Source organism: Drosophila serrata, unplaced genomic scaffold (genome assembly GCF_035046125.1).
Source record: "Drosophila serrata isolate PLE 108 unplaced genomic scaffold, ASM3504612v1 contig_362, whole genome shotgun sequence".
NCBI classification, from domain to species: domain Eukaryota; kingdom Metazoa; phylum Arthropoda; class Insecta; order Diptera; family Drosophilidae; genus Drosophila; species Drosophila serrata.
Genome location: NW_028257260.1, coordinates 3,281,166 through 3,305,349, shown reverse-complemented (window position 1 = coordinate 3,305,349; position 24,184 = coordinate 3,281,166). Strand labels below are relative to the sequence as shown.

At 35.9% G+C, this 24,184-nt stretch overlaps 2 protein-coding genes across 2 annotated transcripts in view; one reads left to right on the top strand and one right to left on the bottom strand.

The window, feature by feature from the left end:
- LOC110176016 (RUNX family transcription factor Runt related A) overlaps nucleotides 1-8,727 on the bottom strand; it is a gene marked incomplete at its 3' end in the record, with an annotated part of 36,163 nt that extends 27,436 nt beyond the window's left edge. Inside the window, exon 1 of the mRNA XM_086839244.1 lies at nucleotides 7,790-8,727. The remainder of the gene's footprint in view (nucleotides 1-7,789) is intronic.
- Nucleotides 8,728-15,627: 6,900 nt separating this feature from the next.
- On the top strand, nucleotides 15,628-16,925 carry LOC110176046 (chymotrypsin-2). Its single transcript, XM_020942258.2, has 3 exons — nucleotides 15,628-15,996; nucleotides 16,060-16,336; nucleotides 16,393-16,925. Exons 1-3 carry the CDS (start codon nucleotides 15,755-15,757, stop codon nucleotides 16,750-16,752), a joined length of 879 nt encoding a protein of 292 aa, XP_020797917.2. The 5' UTR covers nucleotides 15,628-15,754; the 3' UTR covers nucleotides 16,753-16,925.
- The last annotated feature ends 7,259 nt before the right edge of the window (nucleotides 16,926-24,184 follow it).

The window sequence follows — 24,184 nt, the reverse complement described above, 5'->3', positions numbered from 1 at the left end:
TTTTTTTTTTGTAACAACAATAAACGAAGCGGGCATTAATTTTTTTTATTATTATTTTTACCCCTCCTTGGCAGGACATTGCAGTTGCGGGCAGGAAAAGAGAAAGAGACTGGAAGGCAGAGCGAGAAAGCAATGGCTTGTCTGACAGCTGTACAAACGCAGACCGACAAACAAGGGTTAAAGGGGGGGCTACAGGGGTTAAAGGGTATTGGGGGGTTAACAGTGGGGGCCTTTTCCAGGGGATCGCAATGCCTGGTGCAGCTGGCAGGACGCGTTTGGTCAGTTGGCTGGTTTCCGTTGCACACACGCGGCGTATGCGTAATATGCGCACATGCAGAAATACGTTTAAAAAACGGCCAAAAGAAAAATCAATAAAAAAAAATAAAAGGGAAAAAGAGAGCAAACAATACCGGTAGACCCATGGCAGGGTCCATCTTGTAGGCCATACTCTCCCCGTTTTTCCCCCCTCACACCGATTTTTCCAAGCCATTGCAGTCAAACTTGTTGACAATCACGTGCAAGACTCCTCGCTCTCTCTCTCTCTGTGTCGGAGCTCCTGCACTTTGCTCCTTTTTGGGGTTTTGCATTTTGAGGCCAACATTGAGGCCACGAACTGCGGAACGGGTGCCACCTCATCCCCAGATGATTTTCCCGAGGGGCTTTTCATTTTTACAGTGCCCTGTTTGTGCGCCAGAGTGGCGTGTGTGTGTAAATTTATGACGCCGCTTAAGTAGTTGATGCAGTCAGTCGATGATAAACTGATACCCTTGATGTGGTTTTGGGAAGTTTTTGGGAATATTTGGGAATCATTTGAGGCTTATAGATCCTTGAAATTCCTTTTGGAATGATAGGTTTTGTAGGAAGAGCTAAGCTTTCACTACACAAAACTTGTAAAACAATTACTAGCAGTCTTGAAAGGTTTATCTTAATATATACTCTCACAATATGCATATATTTCTACCATATTTTCTTGGTTTTATTTCTGTAAGTTATTCCCAGGATATCCCATGGTCGTTGCCTTTGCTCCTGCACTTGTCCCTCAGTCACTTTTGACCTGCTGCCCGGTGGAAAGTGTTGGAGAAGAAGGAGGTCCTTTCGCTGGTTACGCATTCTGGCCTGTTTGCCAATTTTTCAACAGCTTGTTAACATTTTGTCGCCCATCAATGTGAACTCACAGACACACAAACCAGGACAACAGGACACCCAGGACACTCGGCGAAAAGGAGTGTAACTTATCTTGACAGTGCAGAGTGCATTGGGGGGAGGTGGGATTTCAAGGGTTAAAGAGTTGGCGGCAAAGAAAACGCGTTAATGAAGTGTTGCTTGAGAGCTCATTATGCATTTTGCTCACGTTTTTAATTTTTAATTGCATTGCCAGCCGGCTGCTCGTGTGTGTATGTGTGTGGGGGTGTTGCAGTGTCCTGGTTTTTTGGTCCTTTCATTAAACGGCACCGCACGACGGCAAACGATTAAAATGACCGCCGAGCAGCAAATCGAATTAATTTTTGTAACGTGCAAATGGCCGGACAGCAAAAGTTTCCCTCAAAAAAGAGGGAAAAATGGGGGGCGCGGAAAAAAATAAACATGAAAAGGGAGGAAAATCGCGGAAAAATCGGCGCAATCCAGGTCGGATCGCTGCCACACGACACATTTAAGTTGCTGATTAAGCCCGCTGCCCCGCCCCGCACCTCATTGCGTTATGTACTCTCCCCGGCACAGGACCGATACATTATGTACTTAAATGCACATAAAGATGTAATGACCGGGACGATGTTGCACCTGGCCCTTGGCCGCAGAAACCAGCAGCGGCTGCAACAGAAATTGCACCAACATCAGCAACATCAGCAGCAGCAGCAGCATCAGCAAAAGGATGTCCACATTCGACTTAATAAACTGTACGGCAGTAACGCCAGAGGCTGGCTTTAATTGACAAAATAAAATAGCAAGGAAATAAGGATAAAAGCCAGGCACTGGCTGAAATTAAATCAACAGGATCAGTAACCAAATTATCAACAAGAAAGGCAGGCAAAGTAAAGAGAGTCCTAGAAATTTTAACACATTTACTACTTAAGAAAGAAATTCTATCAACTATAACACTGTAGAAATTTTAGACAATATTTTAGAAATATAGAAAGTCAGGAGCTTTAAGTTTTATACTAATAATTACACAGAAGATAAATAGACTGAGAAATACTGCCAAGAGTTGCTGAAGTTGCCACAGGATATGCAGGATCATCGGCAACATTATCGGCAACTTGACCAAACACAGCAGCAACATCGCCGACGGCCACATCATGAGGTTGGCTCATATTTTTTAATGAATATTGAGGATTAAAGGAAATTTCAGTTGGATTTTCATTGAATTATGCATTTATTTTTCTGCCGTGTGCTTGTATATATTTTTGTTTTATATTTTTTTTTGTTTTTCGCCAATCAGGACCTCAGCAATGGCACCGAACCATCGGCTCTTCCTGGCTGCGGTCGCTGGACCGCTGGACCAGGAACATATATCCCATATATTTCTTTGTCGCACGCGATGATTTATTAAGTCATTAGCACTTGTGCGGCCGTTGTTGGTCATGGCCACGCCTACCTCCCGCCCCCCAGACACACACACACACACATACAAAGAGGCCTGCAGGACGCAGGATAAACACTCACACCCACACCCACGCACACACACAACTTGTAATTCTTATTAATTGTGTGCACCGTTTGCCCCTCGTATATAAATATATATATATTATACATATGTACGTAGACTTATATATTTTTCAGAAGCCTGCCGCCGCCGGGACATTAATGCATTGGATCCGGGGACATAGCATTAACTCTTTCAGTTTGCGCATTTTTAAATAGAACATCACAGATTGCAGGCCGTCGTGAATATTTCATGGCAAAAGGATATCGATGGGTTAAATTAAGAGTTTGCCGATAAGTGCAAGCCATCCGAAAGCAAAATTTAAGGTTTCAATTGGTTTTCCAGATGAATGTTTAATCTTTTATTGATAAACATTTCGAAGGAGATAAGTTTGTTTTAATGAAATTACAGTACAAAAATATACGAAAAATGAGTTACATTTATACTATATATAATAATATTTATAAAGATATTTAAATGGCAGCAGTAGTTCTAGATCTTTGTAAACAAAACCCTTCTTTTAATTATAAAATTATTTCTACACATCATAATTTATCATACTTCATTCTGAAGGCTTTTAAATCTTATTAAAAAATTAAATGCAAGCTTCTTTTATTTGCTGAAAAATCTACAACAAATAAGAAATCAATATTACGTATACGTAATATATCGATATATTATTCAATATAAATGATATTTCTATAGATATTTAAAAGGCAGCCATAGCTTCAAAGTTTAGTAAACAAAACACTTCCTTTTAATATAGACTTGTTTCTACAAGCCATAATTTATCATTATTTATTCTTAAGGCATTTACTTTAATTTAAAAATTAAATACAAACTTCTTTTAAATGCAGAAAAATCCACAACAAAAAAGAAATCATTTACGTATACGTAATATTTCAATGGCCTAATCTTGTGAGCTCAAACCACAGCTCAATAAAGAAGCACTTTCGGTGGCGTATACTTGATATCTCCTTAAACTTCATAAAGTGCCCCAACCCAGAAGTAAATCAAAGAAGAAAACGTGTGCGATTTCTCTCAGAATTGAAGTTGTCTTTCATTCATTCGATGCGATGCAAGCCAACCGCATATCGAACAGCTTTAAGCCAATTTTTGTGAGACATTACGGCTGTATTACACTAGTTCCTTTAAACCAAATACTCAATATAAAAAATAAATAAATAAATAAGACTTAAGACCTGCTAAATTGTTACAAAAATATATAATATCCAATTACTTTAATAAGTTATTGTATTTTTCCAGGATATCACATAAACAAATCAAGGTGTAATACCGCCTTAAAAAATATTGCCTCTGCAGCAGTCTTCAGCAGATTCTTCGCCGAAAGAGAAGGAGAATCCAACGGGCAGAGGGGGAAAATGTCAGAAATGCGTGTGAAAAATAAACGAGATTTTCGCAACGCGCTTTTGATATTTTTGCATGACAGAAGCCAAATGAGAAAATGCGATTTTCCGCATTGCTCCGGCCAATGACATGGACATGGACATGGCGGTGTGGCAACAAAAAAAAAGCAAAATAAGAGAGGAAAATGAGGATAGTGGGTGGGGTGTTTTTCCAGCCACCAGGAGGATGCTGTCCGAACAACACAACGGCCTACCAACTTAATGTGCTGGCGCTTCCTGGCACACAAACACAGAGGAAAAGCTGGGAAATGCACCGAGACAGACGCTGGTCCGGGAAGTCGGACAGACGTGCACAATAATTTTTACAATTTGCAGCAATGCGTTTTTAATTTAAATCGATAAAAGTTGCACTGGCACAAAAACAAAAAAAAAAAAACAACAAAATTCGCAGACGAAGGACAACAACATCACAATGCACAATATAATTGCAAGCAACCCTCATAAATATATATATAAATATATATATATCCCGCCGATCCCACACAATTCCGCTCCCTGACTTCAAGTTCTCCATTTTCAAATGGTCATCAATTTTTAATGAAGATACAATAAGGATTCGAATATAATCATGAATATATTCAATGAATTTTGTTAACTGGAAAATGATTTCACTTGAAAGCGAGTTTTATAAATTTCAAAATTAAAGATTATAAGCTAGTTTATAAATTTAATTAAATGGGTATTTAACTATAAATTAAAATAGAAATCTATAGTTAAATTATAATTAAATGGGACAATTTAATTTAATTAAAATACTAAGCTTAATGCATATTTTTTCTATGAATGTTTTGAGGGTTTGTTTGTGCTTAAGTTGCTATATGCCTATAAATTAATTTTAGATGATTATCCTCTATAAGGATTTATTTATAATTCATCATTTTAGTAGTTAAAAGTATCGCTTTCTAAAACTTAATGATATTTTCTTGGGTAAAAAACCACACCAAGTTAGGCAAAATATTATTTACTCTTCAAATCTAATTAAATATCTGTTTCATCAATTAACCAACAAAAATGTTTAATTTCAGCTCTCATTTTCATCAAACTGAACCGATTGGCCACAGAGATATGTCAATAATTTCAGCAAATTAAAATAAATCATTAACTTTAGTAAAAAACAAACCAACAAAACTTGCGACATTCAAATTGGCCAATCAGCATCTAGAAAAAAATACTCAAAAAACTAAACATATTGCAATAAATATAAATTAAATTAAACATTATAAAATGAAACGTTCAACTGTCGCATTGCATTAGTGAGAGACAACAAAAAAAGTAAAATAAAGCTAACAAAAAATAGATGAAAAAATAAATATAGTAGAAATGCAAACAGGAAAATGTTGCATGAAAAGGGGAAAAAATAATTTCATTGCCTACATTTGAGCGCCGGCTGTAGGAATTATTATTGTTGCTGCAATTTGTTTTTGTTTGTGATTTGACTGCCACACCACACACACACACTCACACAGGACTGTCCTATCTGTCTGCGTGTGTTTATTTCATTTTATTATTTTTTCTCTTTTGCGGTCAACGAGTTGGTTGACCACTTTCAAATACAGCCCAGCTCCCACGATTTTCCACCGACTTTTCCAACATATACACCACCGCCCCCGTACGCCCTTAACCCTTAACCCATAGTCAGGGCCTTGAGCTGCCTGCCACGCCCCCAAAACGAAACGCCCTTGCCCCATGCCCTAAGAGTCTGCCTTGGAATCGGTATCGAAATCACTGTTGATTATGCACAATATTTGGTTTGGCTACTATTTTCATTTAAAAATGCTCTACAAAAGAAGGTATTTTGAAAATGCTGGATAGATTTGATACATCTGATATTGAGAAATATGGAAAACTTGAAAATTATTCTATATATAACCTTAAGATGTCTTAAAAAGTTATTTGTAATTGGTTTCTCAATACATTTTCTTACATCCATTCAAAACATAATTCTCAAGAGCTAAACTTCAAAACAGTTTGGTTTAAAACAGTCAATATCAGATAAAAAATACTACTATTTCAAATAATAAATTACTTAATAATATTTTACGATGTGAAATGAAACTAAACTTTCAGTTAAACAAATATTTTTCGTTTCCCTCTCTTGCTTGATTAAGCCCATTACCACTTTCTTAAAACCTATAAGGAAACATGACTTTTTTCACTCTCAAAAGTTACCTAGAACTTATAAATATAAAATTAAATAAAATTATCACTCTGTTAATAAATACCCTACAATATTTGAAGTCTTCTCTTTTCATTTAAATATTTATTTGCATTTATGCTCAGTGGATAGTTTCTGTTTTTATTTTGTGACCCTTTTCAGACTGTTCAGTTTGATGTAAAACGTTTAACACTCGACGGAGGCAATTGTTGTTTGTGTTTTACTTTTTTATTTATACATATATGTATATTTATTTTTTTATGTTTGTCCGATTTTCTTTTTTTTTTAGTTGTTGGCCCGCTTGGTTAACCGTTGAATTATCAATTTCGCGGTAGAACTTGCGGTACATAAGTGCGGTTCACCGATGACTTTTCCAAGGTATCATATTATATGTGCACACAATTGTTGCTGTCTTTTATTTGCACACACACACACTTTCACACGTTCCGAAATTAACACGTTAAATTTTAATTAATTACATTAAGTAAAAAATTGCTCACTGCTTGATACATTTTTGACATGTCAAGTGGATCATTAAATGCTTTTTGTCAGGTTGATTCTTTCACTTGTTTGGCATTGCAAGTGGTGCTGTCAACTGTTTGTGGCCATTCTGATGTTTATAATAAATTAAGGAATTTATATTGTAGTTTAAATATGAAAAGAAGGTTTATAAAAGTAGATGATATAAAGTATTCCTTTGGATAACTAATAAATTCATGCTTATCATGACTTTTGTATCAAAGATTTGTGAAAGGAAAAGATTACTGGAAATAAGTTCATGTTCTTATTAGGAAAGTCTGGAAAAAGGTCTCCAAGTGGTTTCCATACGGTATTAATAATAATGAACTCATTGATTTAAATGAAAAGATTTGATATAAACCACTCCTCAAATAGTGAATTTTAGTTCCCCAGAAATATAATAATTCATAATTGATTAAGCAATTCCTATCCCAAAGGTTCTACAACACTCTGAACTTTATTAATATTCATTTTAAAAATTCTTGTCCAAGAAACCTTATTGACAACCCTCTAAACTTTGTAAGTATTTAGTTTCTTAGTTTTTATCTAAAAATAATTTTAGAAAATAGTCATTCTTTATTATTGATTACAATTGATAAGAAAATGCCTATGCTGATTTTACGAAAAGCCTTTTAACTTTATTAGTTTTCATTTTTATGATTTTTTCTAAGGGAACTTATATAAAAACCCCTTGAACTTTATTGGTATTAATTTTCTTATAGTTTGTCTAAAAGATCTTTAAGAAAATAGTCAGTTTTTATCACTGGTTATAATTGATTAAGAAATTCCTCTGCTGAAGTAATAATTCATAATTCATAACCATTTTTTTGTCTAAGAAAACACTTAGAAAACCCTTTTAAACTTTACTAGTATTTATTTTCGTAATTTGTATAAAAATAAATAAATTCCTGACAAAGAGATCTTATTTCCTTTCTATTAAAATCATATGAATATTTTAATTTTGCGAATCAAGAAAATAAACTACTCTTCGTTACCCCTTTTAACTTTCCCTTTATTTAACCCCTTATCACTGAACATTTAACTCACCTTTGTTATCTGCTGTTGTGATCACCAAATGTACTTGGCTTGCAGCTGCTGATATGTTAACTTTTGTGCACTTTGAACTCTCTTTTGTGGATCTCTTCACTGTTTTGCAACTTATGATCTTTTTCTAACCCACTTAAAGGCGGGCACACTCAAAAAAATAAAGAAACTTGAACAAATGCCAGCAAGTTGGACATTAAAACGATGTTTTGCGGGTTAGCACATTAACTCTGTTTTCAAGATCTTGGTTAAGAGATCTTAGATATATCCCTTTAAAATTTCATTGGGAGATCCTTCGATCTTAGTCCATCCGTGGACAAATGTTTGATGAGAAATCTTTGCTGATGACTTTCGCTCGTCCAGTGATGATTATGTTGGGATGCTTATGAATTTTCCACTAATTTTGCACGTTTTTAATCAAACATCTGAATGCCACGTAACGGAATGCAAATATGTAACGTAACGCGATCGAAACACGACGGAGGAACGTAACGGAAACACGGCCGGCGCGTTAGTGGTCAAAATGCAGAGTGACACATTCGGGGGCACCTGACCAGCTGCAGAGTCGACTTCTCTGCTGATGATGTTGCTGCTGCTGCTGCTGTTGCTGCTGTTGCTGCTGCTGCCTGCTGCTGGCGGGATGCAATTCGTGTGGCAACACGAACACAACCGATTCCAAGTCCGAGATACTGTTTTTAGCGCGCCCCGAGAGCCATTGAGCGCACCCGATTTGCAGCCTTGCACTTGGCCAGGCAAAAACCGAACTTTGGCCGAAAGGCGAATCGAATGGGTAACGAATGCGATGCGATTCGTTAGTAAAGTGTCCGCGTTGTGCGTTGATATTAAGAGAGAGAGTGTGTGTGTGTGTGTGTGGGTGTGTGGGTGTGTGTATTTTGCTGCTGCTGCTATACCGGTTAACGGCACAATTGCAAATGATAACAACGCACACGAATTTTCGAAATTTTCACACAAAAAACTTTTCAAATTTCCAAACGTGAGAGAGAGCATTGAGCGTCGAGTGTCGGAGCAACATCGTATGCCACACACATGTGTTGTATGTTGTATACGTTGTGTGTTGTATGTGGGTGTGTGCGTGTGTTGCCTCAAATAGCTCAAACGCAAATTGAGTTGAGAGTCGAGAGTCGAGTCTCGTTTGGCTCAGAATCATCAAGGAGGAGGCCGTCGGCGGCGTCGACGTCGGAATGGCAACAATTAAAAGCAAAGAAGAGTGTTCACTCCGTTGCTTCGTCGAGTGATTTTTAGAAGGGAAATGAAATTAGGGAAAACCGGCACCGCATTAAGCCAACACTCTTACCCTTTCCCCCCACCAAAGCACAATTTTTGTAATAAATGACCAACCCCAAAGTACCCCCCCACACACACACAGCAGCAGCAGCAACAGCAGCAACAGCAGCAACATCAGCAGCAACATCGGCAGCAACATCAGCAGCAACAGCAGCAACATCAGCAGCAAAGAACTGACCAACCAACCAACCAACCCCTTTTACACACTTTGCATTTCCACTTTTCCACTCATTTCGAAAATCAGGTTTTATTTCTACACAAAATACATAAATTTAGCATCATTATCTGAACGTACTAGACTAGGAAAGCAACCCTTTTTTTGAAGGTAGGAGTATACTCCCAGCTTCATGCCACATAAAGAGAGATATATATATGTATGTATGCGTATGTGTTGCTGCCACATGAGCGAAATGCTCATTATCATAAACAACAACAAGTAGCAAAGTGGGCGGTGGCAGTGGCAGTGGCAATGTTGTTTTGAGCTGGAAACTGCAACATTTTACATAATATACACCACTCCATATATAGTTTCACTAGATTTATACCCACACACACACATACACTCTCATACATATAATATATGGTTAGAGCGCTCAGTATTATATATCTATATATATATATATATATATGTATATATATTTGTATATAGCTCCGAGTTGAAAATCGAGGCGAGAGCGTGTTTTGGGGGCAACTGTTGCCTTGTTCCATCGACAGAGTGAGAGAGGACAAGTTCGTTGAGTAGTTTTCACTCGAGATAATATATATACATATATAATGAATTTTAAACTATTTTCCTCCCCAAGGGGGGAGTGGGGGAGTGGTAGGTGGTTGGTGGAAACTATCGTCATTTGCCATTTGCTGTTAGTTTGTTGCTGACTTTGAATCGGAAAACGGATTCCCTTAGCTTCAGTTTCGTCTTTGGCCAAAACAAAAGTTTTTCCAAAGGGCCAAAAAATGTGGGTAGGAGGAAGTTAAGAAGGTGGTGGGGTGGGGGTACACGCATTAGTGTCTAACTGTAAATTAGTGTGGGTTCGCCAGCGAGACTGTACTTACTAAAAAACTTTCATTTCGAATTGATTGTTTTTTATGCTCTTCTTTTTACATTAAAGAAAGTGGTGCACCTTGGTGCAATCAGAATTTTAGAAAGGAAAAATAATTTTTAAAATTAAAAAAACAGCCCTAAAATAACGAATTTATAAGTTTTGATAATTTAAAAATATATATTCATCTTCTACAAAATTTACCTGATAAGTACTACTTTTGCTGAAACTGATCAACCTGAAAATGTAGTTCCTTAATTCGTAATTTGGAATAAAACTTGAAAACTGCACAATTTCTTTACATTTACTGCCTGAATTTGTACTTGGGGATTCCAGGGACTAGTTTTGCTAAAAAGCAAGGCTTAATATAAGTTAAGAAAATTTACGAGATTTTTTAGTAATATTTTCCATATCTAACCATAAATCACTCTTACCTTAAATTAAATAAAACGCTTATATATTATTCAGCTTAAGTCTTAGATTACTCTTAAGTTTCAATAAATAATAACAAATGTAGAAAATAATTTTAAAATTGTTTAATACATATTTAATAAATTTTTAATATCTTTATTTATTTATTGAATATATGTATTAAATATACTGATTGAAATTGTCGTATTCTAAGATGTTGTCTATGTTTGACTTTATATTTTAGCCATTTCTTTATCAATTGTAAACCATTAATAAATTCCTGAAAAAAAAATTAAATTGACAAACATTTGATATATGTTAAAATTAAAAGAAATAAGTAATCTTAATTGTAAGTAATCTTTATTATTGCTTGTAATATTGTAATGTAGTATTTTGTACAATTGTGTTGCAGCTTAAAACAATATTTATACATTAAGTGAATATATGATTTATATTATTTGGATTATTTTGTATTTATTTGTATTATTTTTTTATTTATTTGATTTATTTGGTATTTCTACTATTTATTTATTTAATCCAATGCATTTTAACCCACTATGCCGCCTCAGTCAGCAAGACTGCGCTCACATGTGTGTGCAGTTTTTGTGTTTTGCCTTTGCCTCCTCGGCACAGGACATCATCGGCATTATCCTTACAACGGCCAAGCGACCTTTTCAACTTGTCTGCAGGGGCGTGGCACTCAAACGGGGAGGGGAGGGGGCGGATGGCCAGGAAGGTTGGGGCTAGGGGGCGGTGTATTTGACGGACATTTCTAATTTACAAATGTGTGTGTATGCTTCGTGTGTGTGTCCTGCGTGTGTGTGTCCTGCGTGTGTGTGTGTGGAAATGCCTGGTAAACAAAACAAACTCGCAGCTCAATGGCGACGGCAACTGTGTTAATGATTAGAAAAACCTTTGCATTGGGCCAAACCCCACCCCAACCTATTTTTGCACTGGGCCATCCCCCAGTTTTTGCACACACACACACACGCACACACAAGGACTTCCATCTCCCACACACTCCATAACACCCATAACCCATACCAACGCATATCTACTTCCTGGCAATTAATGTGTGCAACATACGCGTTTTAATTTAACGCAACGCAACGCAACGCAACGCGACTTTGCCCCTTTCTCAACCATCCCTGGGCCACTGCCACTGCCACTGCCATTTCCCCTTTCCCAAAGTTGGAAAACTTTTGTTGCTTTTTTGCCGTAATTTTAAATGGTTTTCCACGTCCACACACATACGCATAGACACACACACACATGAGGTGAAGGAGGTGGGTGGACCGCCCCGTTTTGAAAACTAAACCAACCAGTTTGGCAAGTTCCAAAAGGACTTTGGGCCAGAAGTTGCCAGGACGAAAGTAGAAGTGGGTGGGGTTAAAGCGAGTCCTTGTGCGTGCGCGAATATGCGTGGCAAGGATTGCACTGGAATGGTGATGAGTCCAGGACTCACTAACAAAAACCAAGGGGTAAGATATCGCCTCAGATTTCAAATACAAACAAATGGTTTGCTTTTTTGCCTGAATTATAAGTTTTTAATAGAAAATACATAATGCACTTAATAAAACAAACAAAAATGGGTAAGATGTTAAGTACATAAGAAGTTTGAGATGGTTTTAATTGGGGACTTTCATAAAAGTTGGGAGCTTTACTGGAAGTAAAGGGATTTATTATTATAGATCATATGAATTATAGAAAGAAGTTTGATGTAATTAGTTTTAATCTATAAAGAAATGTAGATAGCTATAAATATAGAAAATGATATACAAGAATCTTTCGAAGGTAAAGGTTTCTTAACAGCAATTAACTCGTATATGCTCTACGATCCTTCATAGTTTCAGCAACCTTCTTTGAGTTTATTTGTCAATAACCTTTTGTTTCTTCAAGAATTTAATTATCACTTTTTTTCTCCAGTGCACTGACTCTCACACACACAATGCGTCGCTGCGTTCAATAGCGGACTCAACCTGCGATGGTTAATGATGGACCCCGGTACCAAGCCTGGCCAAGAGTTGGGGGGGGGGTTGCTATGCCTCTCTCCCCCCCCCCCCCTTGTATGGTTCTAAGTCCAGTTCCGCGTCCGTATCCGTGTCCGTGTCCATGTCCATGTCCGTGTCCTGGCACCCGTCCCCGGGCCGCTTATGCAAATGGCAATGCAGCGCGCGGATTTGCATGAACATTTTGCTAAACAAAAGTAAACCAATGCACACGCAATCCGAGCGGAGCCGGCCAAACGAGCTGCCATTTTGCATGAAATAAACCCGGAGGATCGGATCGAAAGACTCCGGTCCCGGGTTCCCGGGTTCCCGGCTTTTCGTAGTCCATGTCCGTGTCCGATTTCCATTCGTTGTTGGACGCCGGAGCAGGTGCGATTTGAGTTTTCCAGCGGGTGGAAGAGAGAGAGATTCATACATACAGGACATACTGTATTAAATAACGACTCAGCATCTTTGAACAGGAAAGAGGTATTTAAAGGGATAGAGAAGGATATAGAAATGAAAGAATAATTGTGAAGAAATTATGTCAATACATTTTATGTTTTGGCTTTTGATTCGAGCATTTTAACTTAATACAAAATATTTATTTAGATTTTTTAATGTACCTTTAGTTTACTCAAATTTGACTATCTTATTTTATTACAAATAATTCAAATCTAAGGATTATTTCTGATAGAATGGGAGATAGTTCTTTTTAAGTAAGTTATAAATTAATCGCATATTATCCCACCCTTTGAAGGTTTCCTGTTTCACAAGAGTTTTTAATAAGTTATATATAAATTTAGAACTATATTTAACGTATAATTTAATTAATACAAAAATGATTTATTTCCCAGGCATCTACAAGCCTAAAATTGTAAGTCTTAAGGGATTTCAATTTCAAGAAATTAAGTGTCTGAAGACTAAACAGGCATATTGTTAATATAATTAACTATATAAATTATAATGTTAATCTGAAACTTTGTCTAAAAATATGTATAAATCTTTTTTTTCGAACTTTCTCTTAATGCCTTTTGTGCAATGTTTAAAATAAATAAGATCTAAATACATAGAGCTGCTGAGGCTGCTCTTCAGTTCGTTACCACACATCCTCTAATCCTAGACACATTTGTATCCCCCTTAACCCCTTTCAGCTCTTAACCCCGCGGTGGCCCTCCTCAAGTCCCTCTCTCCCCCCCTTGGCCGCCTTTTATTTGATTTTCCTCCATGGTGGACCTCCCACGCGCTTCACTTTTGCGGCTTGTTTACATTTTGTGTGCCACGTGCCATGACAGAAAGCAATAAAAACAAAGCGAAAACGAAAAACGGAAAACGAAAAAGGAAAATGAAAAGAAAAGAATCACAGTCGGCCTCCGATTAACGACACCCTTCCCCCACCTCACACCCTTTAACCCAGCACGAGGGGGAAAAGCCTTGCCCAATTGCAGTTTCAGTGGGAAAAGCAAGGAAAAAGAAAAGAAAATTGCACTCAATTTGCATTTGCAAAAAGGGTTGCAAAGCATTCAAAAAGAATCGTCTTAAATTTGAATGAATTATAATATATATTAAGACTATATTTAATATTATTTTTAATATTGTGACAATTAAATCTTTATAACTAAGCCAAAAATACATTAATTTCAATTCGGAAATGCTAGTTTTTATTAGGTTAACAAATCCGTATCATAAGTTAAAAGTTTAAAAAATTTTTAAATATTTTTGAATTTTTGACAATTTTAACGATGCAACCCCTTATAAAACCCCTTATTTTAAAACTTAAAATAATAATTTTTCTCTATATTTATAAAGGTATAATTATTAGTTTTTATAGAGAAAGCAAATCTATTTACAGATTCGTAAGACACTGATTTAAATGATTGATGATTGGTTTTTGCTGAAAATGTAGAGCTTAGTTAATTTTTGTACCATAAATTAACAGAAATAGTCTCTAAATACTTCATAATTAATACATACATATGTACTAAAATACTAAATGTACAACATTAATTAAATCTATGTAAGTACTCTCACTTCTATATTATAATATTTCTTACTTATATTACTAGCTTACTCATACACAAATTAATTATTATTATATTACTTTAAAATACATATATATAGTTTATAATTAATTTAATATGACAACCCTGTTGCAGTTGCTTCTCTTTTTCGAGTAAATATTTCGAGTTGCGCTCCGAGTTTAGTGCGCTCAGTGAAAACATTTCACTCAAAACAAATAAAAAACAGGGGCACTGAGTGAGAGAGACACCCCGCCTCCTATTTTCCCCTTTTCCACCTGCCACACTGCCACCATTTTCCCCAAGCTCACTCACACCCATTTTCCTCCTCTCATTTTCCCTGAGCGCGCCTCCATGAATTGCATTGGCAGCAGCAGGCGGAGCCGTGGCTCTTCTAGTTTATTTCTGTGCCCGGATTTTCCACTTGCTGTACGTTTTTTTTTCTACTTTTTTTTTAATTTTCCATCTGTGCGATTTTTCCCCCAGGCATCTCTTTTTTGCTTTTTGCTGTGCGATGAGAAAAATGCGCAGCCATCGGATCCGCTGATTGGAAGAGCTGCAGCAGCAGCAACAGCAACAACTCAACTCGACTCAACTCAATGCTTTAATAGTTTCTGGGGTTGAACTTGCCCCCCCCATGCTGCATGCCCCCCAAAGAGCAGGAGCCCCCCCTCATCATGCTGCACTTTGCGGCGAGGCGCCACTGGCTGGCTGCCTGGCTGCCTGTGGGTGACAATTTCGTTTTATTTTTGCCACTTTCTGTGCTCCTTTTTCCAGGATCACTCTATGATTTTTCCCGGCTAACTTGGCTGAGTGAAGAAATTAAGGGAAATAATTATTAAATAAAATTAATGTGTTTATAAGTACTATTAATTGGGTTTTATAATTAATAATAAAGTCTGTCATCATTTTAGAATTTTCATAATGATTAAAGTAACCTAATTTATTATTTTCAAGTTTTCCTTTTCGATTGGAATTCTTGCTTTAAATACTTTAATATTTTTCTATTTTTTTTTATAAATTTATTCTTTAATCCTTTGTTCTTTAGAACACTTCTAATTCTTACAAAAAAAAAACTAGTCTCTCGAAAGCTTCACAAAAAAAATCTATACTCTACATCATATAAATATGCGTCAAATCAAATATATATGACAAATTTCATTGTAATAAATTTGTGGTATTTTATGTATTTCTTACAATTTTAATATGGAACTAAAAAACCTAAATTTAGTGTTACTTATCATGCTAACTATTCCAGCCAGTGAAGCTAAAAGAGTAAAGCGTATATCCTCGCCGGAATTCTATGGAGCCTACACCGAGGAGTTGGCCAAATATGTGGTCTCCATACGATCAAGGACCCCACAGACCTTCTTTGGCGATAATCACTATTGTTGTGGTGGACTTATATCAACGCGATGGGTTCTCACAGCCGCCCATTGTGTGATGGAGTAGGTTGAATCCTTAGAAATCCTTAGATTTCTAATTTATCAAATCCTTTTCCTTTATCCCAGTCAAGTCAAGGTCATGTATATGCCAAGAATGCTGCTGGTGGTTTCCGGAACTCCACAACGTTTGCGATATGTGAATGGGAAAACAATATGTTCGCCAGTAAAATCAGTATATGTGCCCAAGGAGTTTATTACGCACAATATCATGAACATGGCATTGATACATTTGATGAGCTCACTGCCCACGGATAATCCTAGAATTGGTTTTCTTCTACTGCCACTAAAACCGCCCATATATGGGGCCACCTACTCGATATTGGGATGGGGAAGATTGTATATGGTAAGGATGTGGTCAGAGATCTCTCTCTTATATACTATACTCAATTAATTCTCTAGGATGGCCCCCTGGCATCAGAGATCGTTCAGCTGGATGTAACTCTAATGGACATGCAAAGTTGTCTGATGTACTTCAAGTATTTTCGCTCGGGAATGCTTTGCGCTGGCAAAGACAATTTAACCATGGATGCGGATCCTTGTCCAGGTGATATTGGTTCTCCTCTTATAAGGGATCAGGTGATGTTTGGCCTTGTGGCCTATCCCCTGGGCTGTGGCTCTGATGTTCTGCCCTCTGTTTACACGGATGTTTATGTTGGTCTCAAGTGGATTATGAAAACAATCAAAGCCTCATCGGAGGTCAAACTGAGACCAATTCTTGGCCTGGTTATGTCCTTGTTGGTAATGATGCTGGTTCTCTAAATCTATAATGCTATACATTTTCGGAAAACAAAAATGACAAAGTGTAACTATATGTTTGTAATAATTAGGACTCCATTTTGGTATATTTAAAACTCTCACGACTCTTAGAACTTGATGTAATTTTAACCGAAAATAATAAGAAATTCCCTTAATAAATTAAAATACTAAACCTACATTTTAATAATTTATTAATAAGCTAGTAAAAGAAAGTGCATTTCCTGTTCGCTGACATTTTTTCTTGAATTTTCCTCCGCCATTTTGGGATATATATGTTGAATCCTGCTCCAGTAACCTTCTACCCCTTGAAGCCACCCAGGAAAATTCTCATTCATTCAATGCATTTTGCTTTCGCATTCCCTTTTTTTTTTCTTCTAGTTTTTATTTTGGCGTTTTCCATTTTTCGGGTTGAGTAGAGTAGGGAACATGCGCAGAGTTTTTCTGCCCCTTCAAAACAAAATTGCACAAGGCAATTCTCCTCAGTGCCACCCATTTTGTCCGGGGAAAATGAACAAAAAAAAATAATAAAGGCGAGGAAAAACAGAAAGAAAAGCTAAACGAATAAAATGCAATGCAATGGAAATGTGTTCCTCTTGTCTTTCTGTATGTGTGTGTGTGTGTGTGTGCGTCTGCTTTTGCTGTGAAAAATAGAAAAACGAAAGTTTTCATGATTCTCATTTGCTGTTGGCTGCCGCTCCAAGTGGCGCCCCCTGGCGGCGGTTCGGGTTGGTGGTGCGGCGGTGGTTCGGTTTTTAGCATGGCTGTGGTTGGCTGTCTCGTCCCTCGCACCACCACCCCCACCTTTAGCCGCCTGCCCCGCCAAGACATTTGAAAGATCTAAGAGGGAAAAGGCCAAACAAAAAACACAGATTATAAATACAATGCGCACTCGTTACAATGAACCTTATAAAAATTATATTGAGATCTTTTTTATCTTCAAGATTTTCAAAGTAGTTAGTGTTTAAATTTCAGCCCAAGTGGAAATTTCAAAGCAATCTGTTTAGTTCTGAGAATACAGCACAACTTTAAGGTACCCGCCCTGAAAAGTAGGCAATGTTTTTCGAACCAAGTGATTGGTTGTCAGACTTGCTATTTTACTACGTAAGTACTTTAAAAATATAACAAATACTATACAAAAAATATTAAAAATATATATATATTTATATATATATATTATAAATATAATAAATATAAGGGAATAAATAATTATTGTACCTACATTAGAAGCCAATATTCTTAGGCAGAAGTGATGTATTAAGGGTTACATTTAGACCCCTAAAACTAAAGATCTCGAAAGTCAGTGTCTTAATTGTGGGCCTTAACTGTCTATTATAATAGTCAGGCTAGTTATCTTACTATATTAATACTTCATTAATATACAAGTAAAAAATATATAAAATGTTTATATTATACGTATAAATATAACCTATCTAATAACCATGATGTAACAAAAAATGGTTCTACAAAGCAATCATTTTAGTTTTTGGATTACAGCAGAGATTTCTCTACTATTTTAGTACTTTAAAACTATTCAAATAAAAAAGAAAATAATATTATTTTTAAATATATAAAACATAAATATAATACAAATAATTTAATAAATAATAATTGTACAAGCTACCCACTTTAAGATATACAATTATTAAACAAAAAGGTTTTAGTAAGACCATTTAGAGCTTGAAAACGGTTAGTGTATTAACTTCTTTTCATAATACTTAGCTCAGGTAAGAAATTAAAAAAAAATATTATAAATAAAGATAATAGGAAATTTAAAAAAAAATAATTAACAACAATAAATAATAATTCTAAAAGAACTAAAATCCTCACGCTTTCCCTCACCCAGTAGTCTTCACTATAGAATTGATTGTATATACTTATAGGGATGACATGGTGAAAAATGGAAAAGTATGGAAAGAGAGGGCCCTGTGTATGTGTGTGTGAAATAGGAAATAAAAAAAAAAATGTGGGACTTAGGTGTCGACTGTGGTGGGCGTGGCCGGGGTATGCCATCACTATTAGTACAGCATTAATTAGTTATGGCAGACGATTTTGAGGTTGGCGCTCTGCTGAGCTCCTGAAAGCTTTTCACTGTTGGCAAAAAAGGGAAAGAAAAGCGAGGTAAGGGGAGCAACACACGCGTGCTTGCCAAAATAAACACAGGAAATGGGAAAACCAAAAGAAAATCTAGTCAGCAGCGAAAGTTTTTGTGCATTAAAAACAGAGACGATAAAGAAAAATGAAATAAAAATGAAACGAAAGCTAACTTGAGTTTATAAATAAAAGGGAATATGGGATATAAGCTTATGAAAGGGTAGATAAGTATATATAAAATAGACAAAATAAAGAAAAAGGTAGTTAAAAACATTTTTATAATTGTGTTATATTTAAATGTACAAGCAAAGTCATTCATAAATAAATATAAACTAACGAAGCTACAATGAAATCTATAAAAAACAAGCAAAAACCTTTAGTAAGGTATCTCAAATAACTAATTTCAATACTTTCTAATTTCCAGTTCATAAATGAATTGAAATATATTTGTACATCTATTTATTTCTCATATATTAAATAATCCTCAGCAAATAATAATAGTTTGAATCTTATTACATTCAAATACTAATAAAGGCATTGATTTAAATATTTCAAAGTTGACTTCAAGCTACTTATGATATTCTAATATATTGCTTTGCCCCTCGGGCCTTACTTATTTTATGTTTCTTTGGTTTCTTGTTTTTTTTTTATTTGAAAATATTTTAATTAAATATTTATCCGAAACAAACATAAAATTCTCTGCTGTAGCCCCCATCTCGCTTTCGTCCTTCTCACACTTGAGTGACTTTCAATTAGTTGCGCCACAACTAAGCAGGATAACCCTCGGCACCGCTTACCCCTTTAATTTCTGCACTTTATTTGCTCGTTTATTTATTTAAAAAGCAATAAATTCATGGCAAGTTTTATGCGCAAATATCTGAAAATTAAATGAGCATTTCCAGGGGGTTGGTCAAGGGAATGCCTCCATTTGCTGGGGAATGGGGTTAAGGACCAAAGTAGTGGTGGTCAGTTGTGACGATGAAAAGGAGTGCTCAGAAATGAAAGTCCTTCGATGGATGGTTGGGGGTGTTCGTGTCTCCACTGGACCGCTCTTACGGTTCGTTCATTATCAACGCCGAAAAACTAAACAAAATTATTCGCCTTTTGCCGGAAGTTGGCAATAAATTAGTTGGGTTCTCAGCAGCACCACCCACCCACACACACACGCCCGCACTTTCCCCCCTGCATTTTCCCTGAATATCTCTCCAGACCTTGTCCAGACAAGCCGCCATAAAGCATTCATAAATCCCAAAGTAAACTAGAGTGAACCACCCAAAAAACCCACACATATGCAGACCACACTAGTGGGGTCAAAATTATAGGAAATCGTTATATTTATTTAAATTTAAATTAAGATAATTGAATTAAATACGGAAATAAAAATATAGAAACTTCTTTGTTTTAATTTAAATCAAGACAATGGGAAATAAAGGGAAAGTAAAAATATAGATATGAATGAAAATCTTTATATTAGTTTAAATAAGATCTAAATAGAAAATAAAAATATAGATTTAATATCAATATATTATTAATATTAATTTGCATAAAGAAAATGTGAAACATGGAAATAATATCAGTTCTTTACTTTAGTTTAAATAAAGTAAATAAAAATATAAATACAAAACCCATTCTTTATTTTAATTTAAACAAAGAAAATATAAAATAATAAGAATATAAAAATATAGAAATAATAACAGTTCTTTATTTAAGTTTAAATAGTAAATAATAAAAATATAAAAGCGAATCGTTATATTAATTTGCATAAAGAAAATGAGAAATGATCAGCAAATAAAAATATAGAAGAAATAGAAAATCATTACTTCAATTTAAATAAGGAAAATAAAAAATAATATGAAAATTAAAATATAAAAATAAATAGTAAATCTTTATTTCAATGTAAAAAGAGGAAAATGAAAATAATTAGCATATATAATAATATTTCGAAAGTATGCATATATATGCAGTTTTACAGTAAAATACCTATAATATTTTGGTAACTATAATGTTGACCCCAGGTATACTAGCACACACATACACGTCGGATACAGCGGCACAGACTCTTGTGTAACATGCGGTGGCCTTTATCCATTCATCCGTTCATTCATTTAACCTCCTCCGGTTGACCATACACCATACCTCTCCGCCCCTCTGCTCCTTCTCTGTCTCTCTTATTGTGTCCATTTTCCATTCCGTCCATTTTCACCCGGAAAACGGCGTTCTCCGCCCCTCTACCCACCCCTCCCAAAGCCATTTCCATGTCCAGGTCCCTTTCCCCCGGCTCCACATAGTTTCACTTTTGTTTTCGTTTCAACTCTTCGGGGTCTGCTTTGCATGTGTCTGGAGTTCAGGTCCACAATCGGATTCTTCCCATCAGCAGTGAGCTTTGCTTTTAAGGAATGGGTAGTCGAAGGTCCTTGGTCCTTGGTCCAGCGTCCTTTGTCCACTTCGTTAGTTGTATTAGAGAGTTTGCGTATTTGCGGGTCATTTCAGAGATCCCTCAATTTGGGGGTTAAATTAAAAGAGAGAAGCTGCCCTTAATGAGTTCCAAAAAAGAGGGGGGCAAGTGGGTCTGACAGAAGCCCAATGTAATCGCAGCCAATTGCCACTGGAAGGTGTGGAAAGTGAACAATAAAAGGGGATTCCCGTTTAATACTATGAACAGTAAGTAACTATGATCAGTGATCAGGTAATTACCTATGAGCAGTAAATAACTATGATCAGTGATTAACTATGACCAGAAAGTAAGTATGTTTGATCAGTTACTAACTTTGAACACAAATAAACAATGACTTGCAACTTTTGTAACACAACACATTTCTGGGACTGGGCTGGCAGCAGTCACTTCGTTCCGGGGATGTTAGAACTAGTTGGGAATCATATGCACGGATGTGCAAGATTTGTTTTGGAATAAAGAGCAACATATTTAAATGAAACTATGGAGTTATTCTTCTGTATAATTTTACTAGTATATTAGTCGGAGCTTGGCGAATCGGTGGACTATATATACATATATACATAGTTGCCATTGGAACGATCGGACGATTTATAAAACCATGATCATTAATTAACTATAATCAGTAGTTAACTATGATCAGTAATTAAGTATGAGCAGTAAATAACTCTGAACAGTAAGTATCTAAGACCAGTGAGTAACTATAATCAATAAATAATGTTAATTAGTAAGTAACTCTGATCAGTAAGTATCTATGACCAGTAAGTATCAATGACCACTAATTATTTATGACCAGTGATTAACTTTGAACATTAGTAAACAATGACTTGCAACTTTTGTAACACAACACATTTCTGGGACTGGGCTGGCAGCAGTCACTTCGTTCCGGGGATGTTAGAACTAGTTGGGAATCATATGCACGGATGTGGGAGATTTGTTTTGGAACAAAGAGCAACCTATTTGAGTGAAACTATGGAGTTATTCGTGTATATAATTTTACTAGTATATAAATCGGAGCTTGACGAATCGGTGAACTCTATATATACATATATGTATATTGCTGACATAGGAACAATCGGACGATTTCTAAAACCATGATCACTAATTAACTCTGAGCAGTGATTAACTATGAAGAGTAAGTATCTATGACCAGTAAGCAACTATAATCAATAAATAATTTTGATTAGTAAGTAACTCTGATCAGTAAGTATCTATGACCAGTAAGTATCAATGGCCACTAATTATGTATGACCAGTGACTAACTTTAAACACTAGTAAACAATGACTTGCAACTTTTGTAACACAACACATTTCTGGGACTGGGCTGGCAGCAGTCACTTCGTTCCGGGGATGTTAGAACTAGTTGGGAATCATATGCACGGATGTGGGAGATTTGTTTTGGAACAAAGAGCAACCTATTTACATGAAACTATGGAGTTATTCGTGTATATAATTTTTCTAGTATATAAATCGGAGCTTGACGAATCGGTGAACTATATATATACATATATATTGCTGACATAGGAACAATCGGACGATTTCTAAAACCATGATCAGTGATTAACTCTGAGCAGTGATTAACTATGAAGAGTAAGTATCTATGACCAGTAAGCAACTATAATCAATAAATAATTTTGATTAGTAAGTAACTCTGATCAGTAAGTATCTATGACCAGTAAGTATCAATGGCCACTAATTATGTATGACCAGTGACTAACTTTAAACACTAGTAAACAATGACTTGCAACTTTTGTAACACAACACATTTCTGGGACTGGGCTGGCAGCAGTCACTTCGTTCCGGGGATGTTAGAACTAGTTGGGAATCATATGCACGGATGTGGGAGATTTGTTTTGGAACAAAGAGGAACCTATTTACATGAAACTATGGAGTTATTCGTGTATATAATTTTTCTAGTATATAAATCGGAGCTTGACGAATCGGTGAACTATATATATACATATATATTGCTGACATAGGAACAATCGGACGATTTCTAAAACCATGATCAGTGATTAACTCTGAGCAGTGATTAACTCTGAGCAGTGATTAACTCTGAGCAGTGATTAACTCTGAGCAGTGATTAACTATGAAGAGTAAGTATCTATGACCAGTAAGCAACTATAATCAATAAATAATTTTGATTAGTAAGTAACTCTGATCAGTAAGTATCTATGACCAGTAAGTATCAATGGCCACTAATTATGTATGACCAGTGACTAACTTTAAACACTAGTAAACAATGACTTGCAACTTTTGTAACACAACACATTTCTGGGACTGGGCTGGCAGCAGTCACTTCGTTCCGGAGATGTTAGAACTAGTTGGGAATCATATGCACGGATGTGGGAGATTTGTTTTGGAACAAAGAGCAACCTATTTGAGTGAAACTATGGAGTTATTCGTGTATAAAATTTTACTAGTATATAAATCGGAGCTTGACGAATCGGTGAACTATATATATACATATATATTGCTGACATAGGAACAATCGGACGATTTCTAAAACCATGATCAGTAATTAATTATGATCAGTGATTAACTCTGAGCAGTGATTAACAATGAAGTGTAAGTATCTATGACCAGTAAGCAACTATGATCAGTAAGTAACTATAATCAATAAATAATTATGATCAGGAATTAACTATGACCAGTAAGTATCTATGACCAGTAATTATCTATGAACACTAATAAACAATGACTTGCAGCTTTTGTAACACAACACATTTCTGAGACGTGGCTGGCAGCAGTCACTTCGTTCCGGGGATGTTAGAACAAGTTGGGAATCATATGCACGGTTGTGCGAGATTTGTTTTGGAACAAAGAGCAATCTATTTAAATGATAAATCGGAGCATGGCGATTCGGTGGACTATATATAGATTTGTCATAAA